This window comes from Pteropus medius, unplaced genomic scaffold, assembly GCF_902729225.1.
Source record: "Pteropus medius unplaced genomic scaffold, Ma_sr-lr_union100, whole genome shotgun sequence".
NCBI classification, from domain to species: Eukaryota; Metazoa; Chordata; class Mammalia; order Chiroptera; family Pteropodidae; genus Pteropus; species Pteropus medius.
This window is the reverse complement of record NW_024353517.1, coordinates 8,583,032-8,602,813: the sequence shown is the minus strand read 5'-3', so window position 1 is coordinate 8,602,813 and position 19,782 is coordinate 8,583,032. Positions and strand designations below refer to the sequence as shown.

The window sequence follows — 19,782 nt, the reverse complement described above, 5'->3', positions numbered from 1 at the left end:
GACCTAAATATAAATAAGTGTGTCCAGTTTAACTCAGTACCTAGCATATTGTCTAACAAAGAAAGAGATTCAGAGCGAATATTGGTTTGTAGTCAAGATGACAAAAATGGGTGAAGGAATAAAATTGTCAGTTAAAATTCAGAAGTTGTGTCATTTTGAGGGTGACATGTTGCTACTTCAGCAATCACATGATTTTCATCTTTGCCTCAATTTTCATTATGAGAAGAATTTTCCTCTTTATCCTCATTCTTATGAAATGTTTAGGGCTAGAATGGTCTAATTTTTACTTAACACTGAAGTAGAGATAAAATTGAGACGTCGTAGAAAATGAATTGTTGCTAGCATCCAGCACCACAATGAGAAAGCTTTAAATATTTGTGTTAGCTGATATACAAAAATCCGAATGTAATATACAAAGTTCAGTGTGATGGTATTAGTGTGTAGGGAGTTTTTAAAAGCTGAGGACTACTTCGAGATTGAATAATTAGAGAAATAGATATGAATTGATTTATTTTTATACTGGAAAAAATGAGTTTGTATTACTAGGGCTCTCTGGTGAGGTATTTCCTGGAGGTGAAATGTTTCCACACACTTTTAGTGACATCTCATGGACATAGGTTTTGCTTCTTCCTGTGGTTCTCATCTAAGCCATTCTTTCTGACCAAACTTGACCAGAATTTAAAACCCAGGAGTTTCTGATGGGTAGCCGACATTTACCAGAAATAGAAGTCTTCCAGGAACTGATTATGACTGCTGGAAGCTTAAGAATTACAATGGCAGTTTGTTCTAAACAGTGATTCTGGAATGGAACCATAAACTTGCAGCGAGACACTAGATGCATGAGAGAGAGAAATAATTTACTTTTTAGTATGCCTTTGTATTTTTCTAATCATAATTAGCTTTTATTTATGTTTACATTTGGTTTATTACTGCACAGTATTGTGGTTCTGCCTCTAGAAAGAAAAAAAAAGTGAGGATAGGTTACTGAAATTCCCCCTTTACAAATACTTATTTTAATATTTAAGCCATTGGTCTTTTCGCGTTTACTTGGAGAATGTTTCTGATGATTTGCAAGTGTGCATTTTTATAAACAAGATTTGGATAATTATTTCATTTTGTTTTGCAGAACCCCAGCTGAAAGGAATTGTGACAAGGTTATTCAGCCAGCAGGGATATTTCCTGCAGATGCACCCAGATGGTACCATTGACGGGACCAAGGACGAAAACAGTGACTACAGTAAGGAACATTAGCTCCTTGAAATCCAGTTACGGTCAGATATATGGCCTAGTGCATCGTAGGCTTAAAACATGGCTAGGCTGCCTTATGAACTACTTAACTACAAGGTAGCTGGTGCCTTTTCCTTTGTTTTTCCTGTTTTGATTCCCTATAGCAAAGTGACAGTAAGGGAGAAAGGTTATATGCTAGATGAGAAGATAGGAAGCTTGAAGAGGTTCCAGAAAGTCACAGGACAAGAATATCCTTCCATTCCAGTGTTTGTAGTCAGGATGATAAAAAAGTATTTGTAGGAACAAGGCAGACCTTCCAGCACAAGATAGGGGTTTTCATCCTAGAACTAAATAGTAAAACATTAAAATAATTCTCAAGACATCATTTCTGGCAAACTAAAATTACTTCTGAAAGTTAACATTGAATACATGCATATGTATACTACATGTTATTTTATTTTGATTGAGGAAGAAATTGTTGATTTAAAAGGAGAAATATTTTAAAATAGTATGATGTTGCTTTGTGGTGTATATATAATAATAACAGGATAATAAAGATTAGTAGACCTGAAATTTTATTTATAATTTTTAATATAAAATGTCAAATATTAAGATATTATTTATAATATTCCTGGAAGTACTTTTTAACTATAGAATTTATAAGCTAATAACCCAAGAAAAATCATCAAGGTATGACAGTATATTTACATTTCAGAAAAATTTTAAATATCAACCTCCGTACTAAGAATTATTACTCTCAACATATCTTTCATTTTCTGATTAATGATGTACACAAACTGAGGAAAATTTGTTATTCCAAAATTATGCAGTGCCATATTTTTCCAAAATATGTCTGAATTCATTGCCATATCTTTAGTGTCAAGCGCATAGTAAATCCTCATTAAATATATGTCCAATTGAGTTGTCTTCTGATGGATATGATTTTGTGATCAGATTGACAGTATATCAAATGGTAGATTGCATAAGACAGGCTAAGAAGCCTGATAGTTTATGGTGAAATATCTTTTCAATTGAAAATGAAGATTTGAAGAAAGATCTATAATCCCTAAAGTATAAAAATGCTCTAGCCCAACCCCTCTAAATTATTCTTTGTTCCTTAATATTACTCATTACAAAATATGAATTACAATAAAGAAAAGATAACATTATAAAGAATGTCATTCTAGTTTCTTGCAAAGTAGTTGATTAGCTTATTGTGGTTTGCATTGTTGATTTGTTTTAGTGGGAATGCATTCTTTAAATGATTCACATTTTCTGAGTACAGAAGAATAAGGATGTTTTCTCTCCATGCAGGATTTCCATCTAGTGCATCTGTATATGAATGTGGATTTAGTAAAGCTACAAACAAGTGTAGAATGGAAAGAATCAGGGAGATTGCTTAGCTGTGTCACCCTTACTATCTATGAGATATCCTTTGTTCTCAGTTTATTTTTCTATAAAATGAGGTGGCTGGAGATAATATTAATATTCTCTATTAGCGCCACCCACCTCACTTTAAAGGAAAAAGATTGAAAAAGTATGAATTGATGTAGCTAGTCAATTCCCAAGTAAGCCAAATAGCTGTAATCAACTCCACAGGATGCAACTATAACCCAGACAGATACATGACATTTATCATGGGCAGTGGTAGAACAGCAGCGATGAAAGTGTGTGGTCAGCTAACGCAAATCCTTCCTTTACTGTTTCTAGAAAAATAATTGAAAGTGCTTTCTCTGCTGATGCCGGATCAATGACTAGTGCGAATCTACACCCACATATCATCCATACATTATATGTATATACTTATATATGTATAACAAAACACATATTTACATGCATAGTGTCATTATGCATGACACACACACATCAAGGGTGATGCATTTTGTCAAATACTTTTAGAAACTTTGAATTTACAAGTTTAAAATATCTTATTTTTTTATTAAAATATGCTACTGTACATAATTTTTGATATTTTGCTATTAAAAGTAGTTTAGATGTGCAGAATAATGACAAATCCATCTGGATATTTAACCCCTGGCTTAAAATTCAGTCAAAGATATCAGTACATTTATACTTTCTGTGTGCTCTGATAGAGTCCTGCATTTCTTCAGTACCAGACATAATAACTGTCCTGAATGTGTCATTTTTATTTCCATGCAGTTTAAAAATACATTTTTTCACATATGTATACTTAAATCATTCATAATATCCTTTTGCATGTTTTTAAATGTTTTATAAGTGAGAGCATTACTATATATACATTTTTTTGTCCTTTTCTCAATGTTATGATTGTGAGATGCATATATGGTTATATAGTTCCTTTACATTATTCATTTTCATTTTTATACAGTATCCCATTGCATGAAAATACCCAAATATATTTATTCATTCTCTTTTTGGTGGATAATTATCATTTCCATTTTAAGGCAGTTACAAACAGTACTTCCAAGATATTTCTGATAGAGCATCCTTTGTAAAATTACACATCCCACCTCAGCCTTCCTTATTCTGATACCCCATTTTTTTTCCTATTTATATCTTCTATGACCACCTGACCTATATATTGTTGCTGTTTATTTGTTTATTTTTGATTTTCCTCCCAAGAGAATTTAAGTTCTATGAATGAAGAGATTTTGTTTTGATCTTTGATGTATCTTTAGAACCTAGAATGAGTTCTAATAGATAGTAAGTACTCAACAAAAAAGGAACAAATGAATGAATGTCTCCTTGTGCATATGTGGACAAGTTTCTCTAGATCATTGGTTAAATACTCTATCCACCCAAATATTTTTTTAACTTTTTATTTTGAAATAATTTTAGACTTTAGAAAAATTACACAGTATTACAGGGCATTCCTCTGCACTCTACACCCAGCTTCCGCTAACGGTACCATTTTATGTAACAAAAGTCCAAAGATCTAAACCAGGAAATTAATACTGGTACTATAGTATTAACTGAGCTATATAGACTTTATTCAGATTTCATCAGTGTTTTGATTAATGTACTTTCTTCTGATCCCCCCTCCCAATATTTTTATTGAAAAATTTGCAGGTATAAACAAATATTTTTAATTAATATATTTTCTGTGTGGGGTTTTAAAGCATTAGAAAAGGATTTAAGTTCTACTCATTTTTAATAGAAAATTATAAACTTCTAAGATGTAAAAATGCCTTTTCTTTCTTTTGTGTGGGCAGGAGTAAAAGCATTTAATTGTTTTAAAAAAATCTTGTTACTATGAGCATCTGTCAGAATTGTGTTGTTTGGTTCACTAGGCATTATTAGGTCCAACCAACCTTACCATAGTATCTTGCAGAGAATAGATAAAGACACCTGTTCTTTTGTTCATGAAGAAAAGACGAATTACATGTAATTGAGTACAAAAGCAAATGGGTTTGTCAGCAGTAACAGATAAGAATCTCTGCAAATGTAATGATAACAAAAGATACAAAACTGTGTTGGAACACTGGCACACACAAAAAAAGCAACAATTGCAGTTTGGAGAGTATTAATAGGAATATTTTACATAAAATTAGAAAGGTAATTATTCTGCTCCACTAGGAGAAGATGCATTTGAAGTGGTCAAACGTGCTGGGTTGAAACAATTAAGATACTATAACGAAAAGCATTGTTCTCTTTCTTCCGAACAAAAAAAAAATATTAAAGCCATTAGATGTGGAATGAACTGCCTGATAAATTAGTATAAGAGTAATACTGGGGATATTCAAGCAGATGCTATAGGGGTGTTTTTCAAGAAAACCCTTTTGCTATAGGAGGAGAAGGCAGTGTGAGTTGGGATAGTCTCAGAACTCAGTGACTTTTAAGGTCTCCTTCAGTTCTCAGATTATTTTCAAAATTATTTTGAATAGATAAGATAAGTAAGTATACGATATAAAATTGTAAAGGCACAAAAGAATATACAGTTGAGAAAGAACAAAACAGTCCCTGAGAGCCAGTAGCTGGGGTGGCACTCCCAAGAGGCTTAGGTGTGCTTCTGCTGAATAGAAGCAATTTCATAGAACACCAAATCAGACAGGGCTGCTGTGAACATGATGGATCAAGACAAAAACAAGACCACTCTGCAATCATGTCTGAACATAGACAGAACAAGAACAAGAACAAATACATTGTCCAAACTACAGAATGATCAAGTATTTCTCTATCTGGCTTGTATGCATGGCTGCTGCTTCTTCACCAAACACATCTTAAACTCGCTCTATTCTTCTTGCTTTGTGGATAAGAATTATTAAGATTCCTATTCATAGAGTTATACCAGTTCCTTAGAGCATCCAGTAGGAGTAAAGCTACATTTCTTGGTATCTCCCTAAAAATCACATAACACTGACCAAGTCCTTTAAGTCCTTTCTTACAACTTCTTATTAAGACATCCCTATTCTGTCATGTTTTGTGTTTTTCTTCCTTGCTTCGAATTATTAAACCCAACTTTGTCCAACTGAGGTTGTGTTTCTATAGCAAGAGGACAGTGACATAGACAAAAGCAATTTTCTATCCCTTTCCTCTCTGCCACCTGGTCACATTTCTTTGTATTCTTCCAGATGTAGCCTATATGTATATCAACATATACAATACTATTTATCTCTATCTTTATCTATATCTATATCATCTATATCTATATCTATGTCTATCTATATATCATCTATATAATATATATCTTGTTTAACACTTTTTTAAATTTAAAATGTTACATCAATAAGATTTTTTCATATTAGTCATATTTAAAGGGGATAAAATTTAATGTAATTTCCTATTAAATGACATTTCAGTTTTTTCTAATGTTTTCCTAATGCAGATAATGCTATAAAGATTTGTACATAAGTCATTTTGCATGTGTGCAAGTGCATTTCTAGAATGTCTACTTGGAAGTGAAATAGCTGGGCCAAGGATGTATTTTTTTATAATTTTATAAATCTATTTGCTTTTATCCTACAAATTTACACTGAGGGTATCTGTTTCTTTATCTTCTAGTCAACCAAATGTGTTACCAAACTTGGTCCTTTGTTGCTTAAAAACATAAACTTTAACTTTTTGTATTACGAGTGAGGATGAATGCTTCTATGTATATTTTAAAAGCCATCTACTTTTGTTTTTCTATAAAATGTCTGTTTATGTTATATGAGTGCAAATAATTTTACTCCTTTTGTTATCTCTGAGTTTGTTTGCCATGCTTTATTTTATTTTATTTTTATTTTAAATATACTTTTATGCCCTCAGCTTTTCTTTCCTATTTAGAAAGACTTTACTCATTCCAAGATTTTTAAAAAAAATTCCCATGTTTTGTTTTAGTAAATTATTGTTTCATCTTTATACTTAATATTTAACTAATCTGGAATTTACATATTGAAATCTTTTGATTCTAGACCTCTAATACTTTGGATTCCTAACTACCAATCACAAATACAAACATGGTTTCTTCAGATTTTATGCGTATATGAAATTCTCCATAAATTCAGTATAAAGAAACACTTCAGAATGGTCTGTATCTGAGTTTCAGAATCCAATTAGATATTTAAAACTTTTCTGAACAATACCAAACATCTGATGTTTTGATACCACTAGTCATAAGTATATATAAATTCGGCCAAAGCCAACAGAAGCTTTGTATTGCTAAACTATGAACAGAAACATGATCCAAATGGTTAATTGTGGAAAATTATCGAAGAACTAAGGGGTGCTGCAAAGAATTATAAAGATGTTTTCTTCCTCTAACAAGGGGCCTTTCTGGACAAGAAGTTCATCTCTTTCACCTATGTAAGCATGCACATTATAGTACTCATAGGAGAGGAAGAGCTATACCATATCTAATTATAGGGATATTATTTTCTTCTAGTGTCATCTATATTTGAAGAATATGTCATCAAATCGTAGGTGTGAAATCACACCTACAAGTTGGATGAAAAGAAAAAGAAATGCATTTGTTATCCTGATGTTTTTCTTTAAGCAAGGTCATTTACATAATCTTCAGTAACATTTGGTATATGTAATGTTGTTACTCTTATAGTGGCATATCTTTTCAAGAGCAAAATTAATATTCAGCTTTAGCTTATGAATACAATTACTTCATTAGATTTTTCTTAATAAAAGAAATATCTTGCCTTTTGAACTTGATAGCTAGAAGTAATGAATATTTCTTAGAAATGCATTTCTGTTAACTGTGTTTTAATTTTAAAGATTGTTCCTCCATATAATATTTGTAGAGAGCCTGACCAAGAATCAATTATTTCCTTGAATAGATTACCCATTCACAAAAAATCAAAAGGGAATAATTCCTCAAACTTATTTTTAACCTTGGCCTCTTACCTTCTTATTGGCCTTATATTTCTTTTTGATCTTAAGACTTCTGCCCTCAAGGTCCCTCTGGTCAGTAAAGCAACACCTGTGCCATTTGAAATTACCCTTCTTCCTAGTTGCTCTATGACTAATTAAGGGCATATGTATAGGCAGTGTATTTAGTGGTTCAGAATTTTCTGGGAGCTACTTAACTAAGTATTTCCTAGAAAGAGCTAGGGACTGAGATTATCTTTAGTCTATTTTTGGCTCTGTGAGGTGACCAGTGCTTTGACCTTGGGCAAGTCACATAAACTTTCTCAGATTTACACAATCTCTGATTGTAAAAAATGAGAGGAACAGAGATTCTCTAGGATTTTGCTAACTTTTTCTTTAATTCTCATATAGAAGTGAATATATGCTCAGCAAAACTGATTGACAGAGTCTATTTCCATAAATAGCATTTATTCTGAAAGGTATGTTATTGGCAGGAAATCTTCAGTTTACAGATCCCTATGTTATATTCTTGAAGTGAATATAAAGATCCAGAGACTCACACACATAAATGATAGAGCTAGAATTTAAATCCAGGCTATTTGACTTGAGATTGTGCACCTTTGAGTTAGTTATTTAATCTCTTCACATGTTAATTTCCTTATTTACTAAGGGAGAATAATCAGTACTTAGATCATAGGGTTGTTGGTTAGAATAAATGGGTTGATTCATGAACAGTGCTTAAAATAATGCATAAAATACAGTTTAATGTTATTTGTCGTCATTGTTGTTGTCGTCGTTAGTCTCATCAGGAGGGGTCAGAGTCCTTGTTTGCAAGGAGCTCATAGACAGTGGCCATTTTAACAGAAATTGAATTCTTATTGGTGGCAGATGTTGTTACATGAAAGACTTTAAAGATCCTTGAGCTGGGTGTATTGAAGAGTACTCTAAGTTAGTGGTTCATAAAGTATGCAGTCCTTGGATCACTAACATCAACATCATCTGGGAACTTGTTAGAAATACACATTCTTGAGCCTTATCATAGATTTGCTGAATCATGGAATCTCTGGGCTAAGGCTCGGCAATCTGTTTTGACAAGTCTTAATACACTGCAGGAGGTATATGACTGGTAACTCTTCTCTATACCAAGGATTTGGAGTGTTCACATTTGCTAATGAAAGCAATCTCTGTCTTGGGACTGTTATACTTAGCACTATGGGTACCTGATTTCTAACATAATAGGGAAAGCAAAAATCTGCAGGCATACTGAAAAAGCATACTAAAATTCAGACTTTCTAGTATCTCAAGCATGTGTGGAATATGTTCCATTTTGATTATCTTTTAGAGGGAGTCAGAACTCAGTTCTAGACAGGTGTGTGATCAACCTAATCATATTGTTTTATGGCTTGGAGCTTTTACTTGTTAATTCCTATTGCTTATAATGACTTCACCAATCTTATTCACCTGGTAAGTCACTCTTACCCTGCAGAACCTTTTTTAACTCTTATTTCCTTCATCTATGTGAGGACTTCTCCAGCTGTCTCCCTCACCTGCCACCCCCACACAAAATTCCACATTAATTACTCACTTCATTCTAGGGTGTTTGAACTTGTGTGTACATTTACAGCTGCACAAGTCACATTATACTGCAGATCTTTATCTGTATTTGTGTTTATCCCATTAGCGTGTAGTGTCCTTATTTGCCCTTTTGCCTAGCATAATGATGGGCATTTTCCAAGATCACAAACTGGACGGCTACACAGACATATTTCATTTAGCTGGCACACTTCAGGGGAAAAAAATGAGTGTATTCAAGCAATGGATACACCTATTTTCCCTTGCTTTTTTCTCTTATCTGTATAGGCCCTAAGAGTTTTGAGCTTGGGATACTTGTGGCTCTCAGTGTTTGTGAAATCAAAATAACTGAATAAAACATCCAAGGACAAGTATAAACCACTTAAATATCACCACTTGTAAGGCGAAGTAGCTTGAAGCGTGAATCAGATGACCTGGTTTCCAATCCAGGTCTTATTCTTAATTAGCTATGTAATTGTTTAAGTCACGTAAGCTTTCTCTTCCTTGGTGTTCTAGTCTCTTAAATTAGGTGTTTTAAAAAGATCATCTCCAATATTCTTGACAGATCTGAAACTTTGAAAGCCTAAAAATTGGCAATGGTTTTTGTTTTTAACCTTTGAAAAACTTGAAACTTTCTCTTTTAAATGCATTGTAAAAATGGGGAAAATTGTAAGAGCAGATAGTACAATGGTTTTTGCAATGAATTTGAAAACAGTAAATTCACTCTCTTTTAAACTGTTTACAGAGTTTGACCACTTCTCAATAGCCCTATTGCGACTGCCTAGTTTAGGCTACTCTCACTTTCGGACTACTACACTAGCTTCCTAACTGATCTCATTACTTAAGGCTTTCTCCCTTCAGTGTATTATCCACACAGCAGCCAGAGCCACCAAGTTAAAACATAGGTCAGGCAAACTCACCTCTCTGCTCATTCTCTTTCATCACACATCATTAAGGGTAAAAGACTGACTTCATCCTTTACCAATAAGATTTTATATAATACCACCTATTACCTATCCTGACTGTTTTCTCCTCTTTTGACTAGCCTTTATATTGTTCCTCTACCTAGCTAACCACACTATTTCCTCAGGGTATTGGTATCAGCTATCCCATCTTTCTAGAATGTTACTTCTCCAAATATCTAAATAGCCCACTCCCTCATCATTTTTATACTCTTATTTAAAAGTGAGGCCTTTTCTCATGTAGGCCTTTTTTAGTTAATCTGTATAAATTTCAATCCCTGTGGTCAGCACCTCTCTCCCTTGGCAGCTTGATTCCATATTTTCCTCCAGAACACTTACTACTAACATAGTTATTTATTTTATTATGTCCTTCTTCCACTAAAATGCTCCCTATATATGCATATATTTTCTTCATTCCGTACTTGGTTTATGTTATTTCTTCCACTAATTATAACATCCTCTAAAAACAAGACAAATTTCCTTTTGTCTTTAAAAACATTTTCTTGATTTGGAATTCTTGCTTTTCTCTTTTCACACTCTATACATTTCTTAAGATATTTATTCAGTTTCATTTGAAGGTATTTGTTTTGTATGTGACTTATTTACTTCCTTTATTTTATAAGTTCCTTGAGGGCCTTGACTATGCCTGATGCATCTCTGAGTTGGCATCATGAAATAAGGCCTTAGGAATCAATATGGATAAGTTAATTCATAGCAGAAATAGTATAATCAGACTTCCATTTAAATTAAAAGGCTAAATTGGAATTGGAATATAAGCTCCACAGAGGCAGTGGGCTTTGTCTGCATTTTGCACTATTCTATCTCAAGCACCTAGAATAGTGCCTGTTACATATTAGGTACTCAATATTTGTTGAATAAATGAATGAAACTGAATTTGCAGAAAAACCCCATCAAAAATGAATATAAATTTGTCAAACAACACCCCATTGAAGGAATAATGCAAACTGGATCACGTTTGCATTTTGTTTTGAGAATGACAGACAATTTAAAAGAATCCAAGGAATAGATAAGGAAGTCATTTTCCATTATGAAAATAGGAAGAAAATTGAGTATGCTTAGTTTCGAAAACTGAACTCTATAGCTATAATAATAAAAGAATATGCTCTTGAACACTATTAAATATATCATTACCATGTCATATGAATATATATTCATGGTGATGATAATTACAGAGATATTATTTTCTGAAAGTACATAAATGGTACATTTTCCCATAAAAGAGGGAGCCATTGCTTTTATTATTCACCTAAGACCAGCAGCTAAATTTAAGCTTATGTTGCAGGACAAGGAAAATACACTCAGGTGCTTTAAGAGTAAGAAAAAAAGGTAGGGCAGTGGGGTTCTTGTAGCAGTGGAAAAGAGTATTAAAGTTGTGATGAGATAGAGATTATTAAAATTCCCCTGAAGTTACCCGATTCTTGGGCTCTGACATATGAGTTGATTTGCTCGAGGTAAAGAAAATTCACTTCTATTATATCCATATCTTGTGCTCTTTCCTCAAGTCATTGCTTGAGAGGTTATACATATTTGCCTACATTCTTATCCTTAATGTAAGTAGTCATTAATGGCAGTGAGATTTGTTATATGTGGCTGGTTCAAATAGGCATTCAGTCTGTAGCTACTAACTAAATAAGGGTTAGATCGTAAGTTTATTCTTGTGTGGACTGGTGTTTACCAGGACACACTACCATGATGTATAAAGGAAAAAACTATATATTTTCAGTGAGAGATTTTTAAAATAAAATGATCATCTATGTGCCAAGCATGATTTCTTAACCTATAAGTTTGGGGTATATAAGATAATAATAGCTAATGTTTACTGAGTATATTCTAAAGGACTTGTACAGGTATGAAAACTTTATAAATTTTACTCGTTTAAGTATCATAACAATTCTATAACACAGGTACTATAATTATTCCTCTTTTGAAGATGAGTAAACTGAGGCATAGGAAGTTTAAATAATTAGCCCATGATCACACAGATACTAAATGGTAGACTCAGGATTTGAGCTCAGTGAGTTTATTCATTCCAGAGCTAATGCCTTTACCCACTCTACATTGAATCCTCAATTTCTCTTTCCTGGTTAATATTTACTAGTTTATAATAAACATCCTCTAAATCATACCACTGCATTCTTCTCACAGCACTTTAAAAAATTATTAGGAAGAGACTGTGATTTACTTATACACTATTATGGCGGTTTACTTTAGACAAGATAAGCATTGAAGTTGAGAGGATTTTTCATTAATATGTTTGCTGCATTTAAGCTCTAAATTAAAACCTTTTTGGAAATAGTAGACCATTACACAGTAATTTTAAAGATCTTAAATAATGTGGTTTCATGTTTGATATATTTGACTTGGGAAGTTTGAGATGTGTAGAAGTGTTTGTGTGTGTGTGTATGTGTGTGTGTGTGTGTGTGTAGTCTGTCTCCATATTTTTTGTTTGTCTACATATGTAAATAGACAAAAATATACATGATATATGTGTATCAATATATGTTTTCATCTGTTGTTTCGTAGCCTAGATAGAGTTCATCTGAGCAGGGATTTAGCCAAGATGTAGTAGGGTTGCATTTAGAGCATCTGCTTTCCTTGATACTGAGACAGAATGTAGAGCAATACACATGTCAAAATATGCCAATACAGCATACTAAGCCTAACCCATAGTATTATAATTGAATTTTTAAAAAAAAATATCTTAAAGAATGCTTTTTTTTTTTTGCTTTCTTTTACTTAGGTATTAGCAGAAGACATAATTTTTACAGTTAGTTTAATGTGTACCAGAGATCAGCCCTGATATTTGGGGGAATCAGTATGATGTGTGAATAGCCCATATGGTTTTAGAGACAGTTATGGATATTAATATGTATTTCTGCACTTAACCAGCTGTATAAACTTGGGTGATTTGCTTAGCACCTTGAAGTCATGGTTTCTCATCCACAAATCGAGAATTATGTGTAAAGATTTAAAGTATATATCAAATTTACCCTCATGGAAGGAAATGCTTTGGAAAGTCTAAAGGGGAGAAATCTATGCTGGCTGAAGTATGATAAAGAGTAATTTCAGGGGAAATGTAGAACTTCGACGGAGCTTTGAAGAATTATGTAACAAGCCTTTTTGGAAACTCATCTGCAGTTTCACCATTCTTTTACGCCCTAGACCCAGCCTTCTTATCTTGGGGGGCGAAGGGGGGCGGAATTTGATGGAAGTCTGATTTAGACAGGATTAAACCCCACTGCACTTGGAATTTCCCTCTGAGGGGACTGGAATGACTACTGTTACACATGGTCTGTTCTCAGTCCTTCGATTCTGCTGATAATCTGAGCAGTGAAAGTCCTACCAAGATGTAAAGGAAGATAGTGCGCCTCACACCTATATCCAAGTTCTCTAGAGCAATGAATGGCTCCAAGACTTTTGTACATTAGAATCACTGGAGTAAGTTTGAAAACCTAATGTTCAGGTCTTACTTCAGATAAATAAAATCAGCATCTCTGAGGATACAATCCAGACATCATTATTTTTTTAAAATATAACCCAGACGGTTCCAAAGTGCAGCCAAATGTGAAAACAGTGATTTATTTTAGAACATCGCTTCCTGTATTTTAGCGTGCATCAGGATCACCCAGAGGGCTTGTTAAACTACTGATTTGGGGGCCTTAACCCCAGAGTTTCCGATTCAGTAGGTCTGCTTTAAGATTGGAGAGTTTGCATGTCTAACAAGTTCACAAGACCATACTTTGAGAACCACCGACATGGAACAGTGTTTCTCAAATCTTAAGTGCATAATTATCATTAGAGGATCTTGTTAAACTGCAAATTTTAATTTAGTGGTTCTTAGAGGGAGCCTCAGATTCTGCCTTTCCAGTAATTTGCAGTCAATGCCTATGCTACTCTCACTAAGCTTTGGCCCACTGACTGGTAAGGTTTGGTAAGGACCAGTATCATCTGGGAGCTTGTTAGAACTACTCCAGAACTATTAGATATGAAATTTCTTTCTAACAATGATGCTTCTTGGAATCATCTGAGGAGTTTAAAAAAATATTAATGCCTAGGTTCAATCCTGAAGATTTTTATTTAAGTGGTATGGGTATGGCAGGACATCAGAATTAAAATGCATACATACATACATATATACATAAGCAAATAAGTAAGTAAATAAATAAATACCTCCCCAGAAGGTTGTTATAAGCAGCAAAAGACTTTGAGACAGAGTTACACAATAAGATATTCGTTTTAAAGTACAGTGCAAATCATTGCTATTCTTTTGTGGAATGTCTTGTGATATTTTATTATAAAATAGGCCCCTCAAGCTGGAGATGACAAAGAAATGGCCCAAGTGCTCCTCCTGTGTTCCTAGAAGGCATCACTAAATTCTCACAATATTCATTGTGACCTAGCCTCAAATGTCTTCTTAAGACCTGGTTTCAAGCAACTACAACAAAATGATTGGAGTTTCACATATGCTTGCCACATGCATATTTCGTCTTCATTAACACCAACACATTGAAGACCTACTAGAGGGTGTTCTAGTTACTAGATTACAAAAGTGACTCTGATACAGTTTGTGCATTCTAGCTGCTCCCAGAGCAGTAGAGAAGGTTGAATGTTTATGCAAACCAAATCTCATACAAGATAATGCAAGGTAGCACTGGTACTGCTGAGCGATGAGAAAAATTACCAGATTTCAGAGATGAGAAAGATCCTTAAAAGCCATGTGCTCAGAAAAAATGGATTTTAAGTGGAATCTATAACAAAATATGTAAGCTAAAATGAGGAGAATTGCATTTCAGATAAGGAGGCACAAATCACCTAGTGGAGAAAGCACCTGCCACGTTGGGAAAAATGAGCCGATTAGTTTGGATGTAGCAAAGAGATTATATGGAAGCGTCACAGGACCATATTTTAGAGTATGTTGACTGACACATAGGGGAATTTAAACTTTATATTTTAGGACATAAGAAACCAATTAAGCAATTGCAATTGAGTTATAGGTGAGATTTGGTGCTTCGGAAAAATTTTGTACAGGGATTATAGTAGAAGTAGGCTGAAGGAGAGATTTTAAGGTAGAGAATAATAATAACAAAAGCATCATATTTTCCAAATTATTTTCATCCTCCACTTCTGAAAAAATCTTACCACATTTATTTCCATAGATTTACTTAATATTTTTGGAATAAGGCTGCTATATATTATTTAAATCATGAACAGTAAATAAAACATTTGAGTGTCAACATCAACATAACTTGAATTGAATCATGAATGTTTCTTTTGCAACTTTTTCACTGACTTTACACCATTTAAATATAATTGCTCATCAGTATGGTATTGTATGCATAAATTTTGCTTTCTTGTTTTGGTACTTAATGATAATGAAGTGCAAAGCTTTGGTTGAGCATATCTAAACCATCACAAGCAAGTTTGCTTGTGTTGTCTGTGTTTTAATTTTAACTCAGAAAATCAAAGATTTTGCACTTTCTGGGTGGCACATTTCTGCTTGACTGAAAAATTCCTTTCACGACTTCCAAGTGTATTTATTATAGTTCTATTTTTTTCACGTTCTTTTTATTAGAATTTCTCTATTATTTCTTAAGAGCAATAATATTTTATAGCCTTACAGCTATCAGAATGTAGGTTCATATCCTGGCTACTTGGTGGACTTAGTGACCCTGGGAAAACCACATCTTTGGGCTTTAGTACTCTTATCTGTAAGCATGGATGTAGAATACATTTATGGAGTTTTTTTCTTTTTCCTAATTTAGACTTTTACCACCATAATGACAGACACCATGTCTGTCTTTTACAGCTCTATATTACAAGTACCTAGCACAATACCTGAAATATATGTGATGAATTATTGAATAAACCTAATAAGCCACAGTGTCCATATTGGCAACAAAAAGTAATGTGTGATAGAAGATTGGTGGACAATAAAAATCTAAAAGCTTCAAAGCATGTAGAGATTTCTTAAAGGATGTTTTTGCCCATTGATCTTACAAACCGACACCTGTGCTATTCACTGAGTTCTTCAAATGGACAGTGAGACAGGTCCGTGTAAGACAAATTGGCTTCAGAGGATGAGTGATGACAGGCATTTGCTTTCATTATCGTTAGTGATATGTTCATTTTTCATCTTAAGGGAAAAAGAATCACATTAAATTGACTTGTTAATATGCAAGTTTTTTTTAACATCTCTGAAGTAACTCAGGAAAGGTTATATGGTAATACCAGGATTAAAAGCCAATGGCAGGTTTTCTACTAGAGCTAAGGCAAACATTTCTACTAGCTTTTATTAATTAAAGACAGGGATCATATCATCATGTTGCTCATTTTCCCTATGCTGAAAATCCACGATGTTTGCTATTCACTAATGCTTAAAAGAACAATTTTAAGTCTCTAAGCCCAAATTATTAATCAGTTTATAAATCAGCAAATTCAGTGTGGAAAAGAAATCAGATAATTGAATTATTTTGACCAATTTGTTTATAAAATAGGGCATCAGATTGAAAGCACTGAATCAACGTAGCCTAAAGTGTATGGGTATTTACATTCTTTTTAACACTTTATTTTAAATACATAGTTGTTTTTGCTTTCTACATCTTAATTTTATGAGATGAAATGCATTGCTCCTTTTTCTCCCATGACATTTTAAAAAACTTAAGTTAAAATGTGAGATAATAGTGACCCAGGTTTCCCCCATCCCACCCCCGTTATGAAAGCGCTTAACACCACCACCAATACCAATCATGATAATTTGTTTTTTACTTTTATAGTTTAACAAGTGTTTTTTTTTTAAAAGATCTCATAACATCAATGAAGCATTCAGAACAGCCACTAAGTGTCAGCAAGGTTACATTATTCCAAGTCACCAAGGTCACAGAACAGGTAAATGTTAGAAGTATGGCTCATGAACCATACTAAAGTTCAGTCTTCATCCCCTGTCTTTTCTTGACTCAATAGCTAAAGAAGTAGGCATAATCACATCTTTCTCTTAATTTCTGTAAGAAATGCAGTTTTAGAGAGTTAAATTTAATGACCACATTATTTAGGTTTATACTGTGCAATGTACTCCGAATGAAAAAAATATTATTTCGTACTCTTGAAGAATTTGTAACTTTCAGGGAGATGGGCAAACACATAAATATGGAAAAGCATTGTGATAAATGCTGTGTATGGAATGTTGTGGAATTAGGATGAGAGAACAATTAATTTGCCTGAATGTATTAACTGCTATTATGTGAAAAGGTGTTCAAAGATAATAAATACAAAGTAATGGAGGATAAATATGTAGACTTGCAACCATCAAATTGTTCATTAAAATATTATATTATTTCTCAAGATTTTATAATCTTTGTGATAGCTTTCAATTTTTTAATTTTTAATCTTTTTGTACCATAATTTGCATAACCACTTTTATATTGCAGAATGTTAGAGCTCAGACTATCCCTTAGTTTGTTGACTATTCCTTAAGCATTTTTTCCTATTGAAAACAGAGAGGGGGAGAAATTGACCTTAGTAAATGATAAATAAAAATCAGAAATAAATATTAATTTCATGACTAAAGGAAAACCAGTTGAATAGCCTACAAATATCATCATAAATATTACAATCACAAACCTTTTTACAAGCGACTCTAAGATTAATGGGGAGAAATATGGGGTATCAACTTAATTTTAGGTTAAGATTTTATAGGATATTATATCATTCATACTCTAATGAAGTCTCTTTATTGAGAATATTTTGAAATGTGGGAAACGATATTGAATTTTCAAGATAAATTTATATGGAGAGCGCACAGATTGTAACCTCAAATATCTCCATTCTTCCTCAGTAGCTTCCACTATAAATTCACCTGTGTTTTTAGTGGGTCTTAAAGTGCATTTTTTTCATTGCTTTTTCAGTAAATTCAACCCAGAATACAACTATACTCTTTTATACCTGTTGATTATTACAAGCAATAAGGACTCTGTCCTTAATGTCACTTGGGAAGATATTAGATTTACCTGTCGTAAAGGAAAATTTGTAATGAGCTTTTCTTTTTTCCCTCTCTCATTCCTTTCTTTTCTTCCTCCCTCCCTCCCTCTTTCTGTGCCTCTCTCCCTCTTTCCTTTCTTCTTTGCATCTTTATTGGTTGTCACATTAAATGCTTTCTGATGTGTTTTGGATTTGTTGTTACTTTATTGTCACTGGCATAATTGTGGATAAGAGACAGGTAGAAATTAATTTGAATAAGAACATAGCACCTTTACAAAATACTTTTATCTGGTCCAATGTAATTTTACAAGATATCTAATACCTGGATGTAACAGATTCTGCAAACTTTTTTTTTCTTCATTCCCTCCCAAACCTGCATTATCCTGTATACACACACCATCCCCGTGCATCCTATGCTTCTTCCCTCTCAATCCTTGTATCATGTAAGGTTTCTGACTTTCTCTTTCTCTTTCGATTTTGTATTTGAGCATATTGAATATGTGGTAAATATTACCTTCAGTTTTTTTTTAATGTTTACTTATGGAAATGTGACCTAGAAAAACTAAGAACAGGAAGCTTAAAGAGAAACCACTGCTGATTCATTTATTTATTTGGCAAATATTGAGTAGTGATTTCTATGACCAAGATGCTGATGCTATGCAAGGCAATGAAGATACTAGTAAAAGTTTCCAGTGGCTTCAGCTTGCCCACAGAATACTGGGAGCTTAAGACAGATTTACAGATGAAAATGTATTCTGCAAAGACCACATCTGTTGGTTACAACACTATTTCCCTAGCCTTCAACTTGCTTGCAGAATACTGATCTTTTCTGGGTTACATATCTAGTGGTGAGCTAACTATCAGTTAATCTAGAATGGCCTTGGCTGGAAAACTGAGGCCACTCTGTTATGCTCTAGGTGTCTTACATACTCTTCCTGGGATAGCAGGTTAGTTTAGTGCATGTTCTTTTAAATGCAGTGGCAGAGGGGAAATGCACAAACAAGAATATGTAAGTTCTTTCCAAGACTTTGTTTCATTTGCTAATATCGTATTGGCCAAAGCAAGTCGCATGGCTAAGCCCAGTATCAAGGGGTAGGGCAAAATATCCTTCGATAGCATTGCAAATTTATATGGCAAAGCACATAGACACAGGGAGGAGTGGAGAATTAGGTGTACCAATGAAATTTATCTATTAATGTTTTTTACCATTTCTTTTTATTACCTTTAAAAAAACATCTTTACTGGAGCATAGTTGATAAAATGTACATATTTAATCTATATAATTTTATGAGGTTAGACATATGCATACACCCATGAAACCATCACCACAATCAAGGTAATAAACATACCCATCAATTCCAAACCTTTCTTTGTGCCTCTTTGCTGTGTGTGTGTGTGTGTGTGTGTGTGTGTGGTAAGAGCACTTAACATGAGCTCTACTCTCTTAACAAAATTTTTAAGTGTATAATAAAGTATTGTTAACTGTAAGTACCATGTTGTACAGCATATGTCTGGAACTTTCTATTTGACATAACTGAAAGTTTATACCCATTGAACAATAACTACCCATTGTCTTCTCCCTCTAGCTTCTAGCATCCACCATTCTATTCTCTGCTTTCATGAGTTTTATTATTTCAGACACCTCATCTAAGTGGAATAAGACAGTATTTGTCATTCTAGAACTGTTTTATTTTACTTAGCCCAGTGCTCTCCAGGCACATCCATATTGTTATATAGGACAGGATTT

The 19,782-nt window shown here is 33.4% G+C and overlaps 1 protein-coding gene across 4 annotated transcripts in view; it reads left to right on the top strand.

Moving 5' to 3' along the window:
* The window catches only part of FGF12 (fibroblast growth factor 12), a 479,181-nt gene that overhangs the window by 291,298 nt on the left and 168,101 nt on the right, over positions 1-19,782 (top strand). For all 4 annotated transcript variants that reach the window (XM_039850756.1, XM_039850755.1, XM_039850757.1 and 1 more), the window contains one exon: positions 1,127-1,237. In XM_039850756.1, the coding sequence (XP_039706690.1) occupies positions 1,127-1,237 (111 nt within the window). The remainder of the gene's footprint in view (positions 1-1,126; positions 1,238-19,782) is intronic.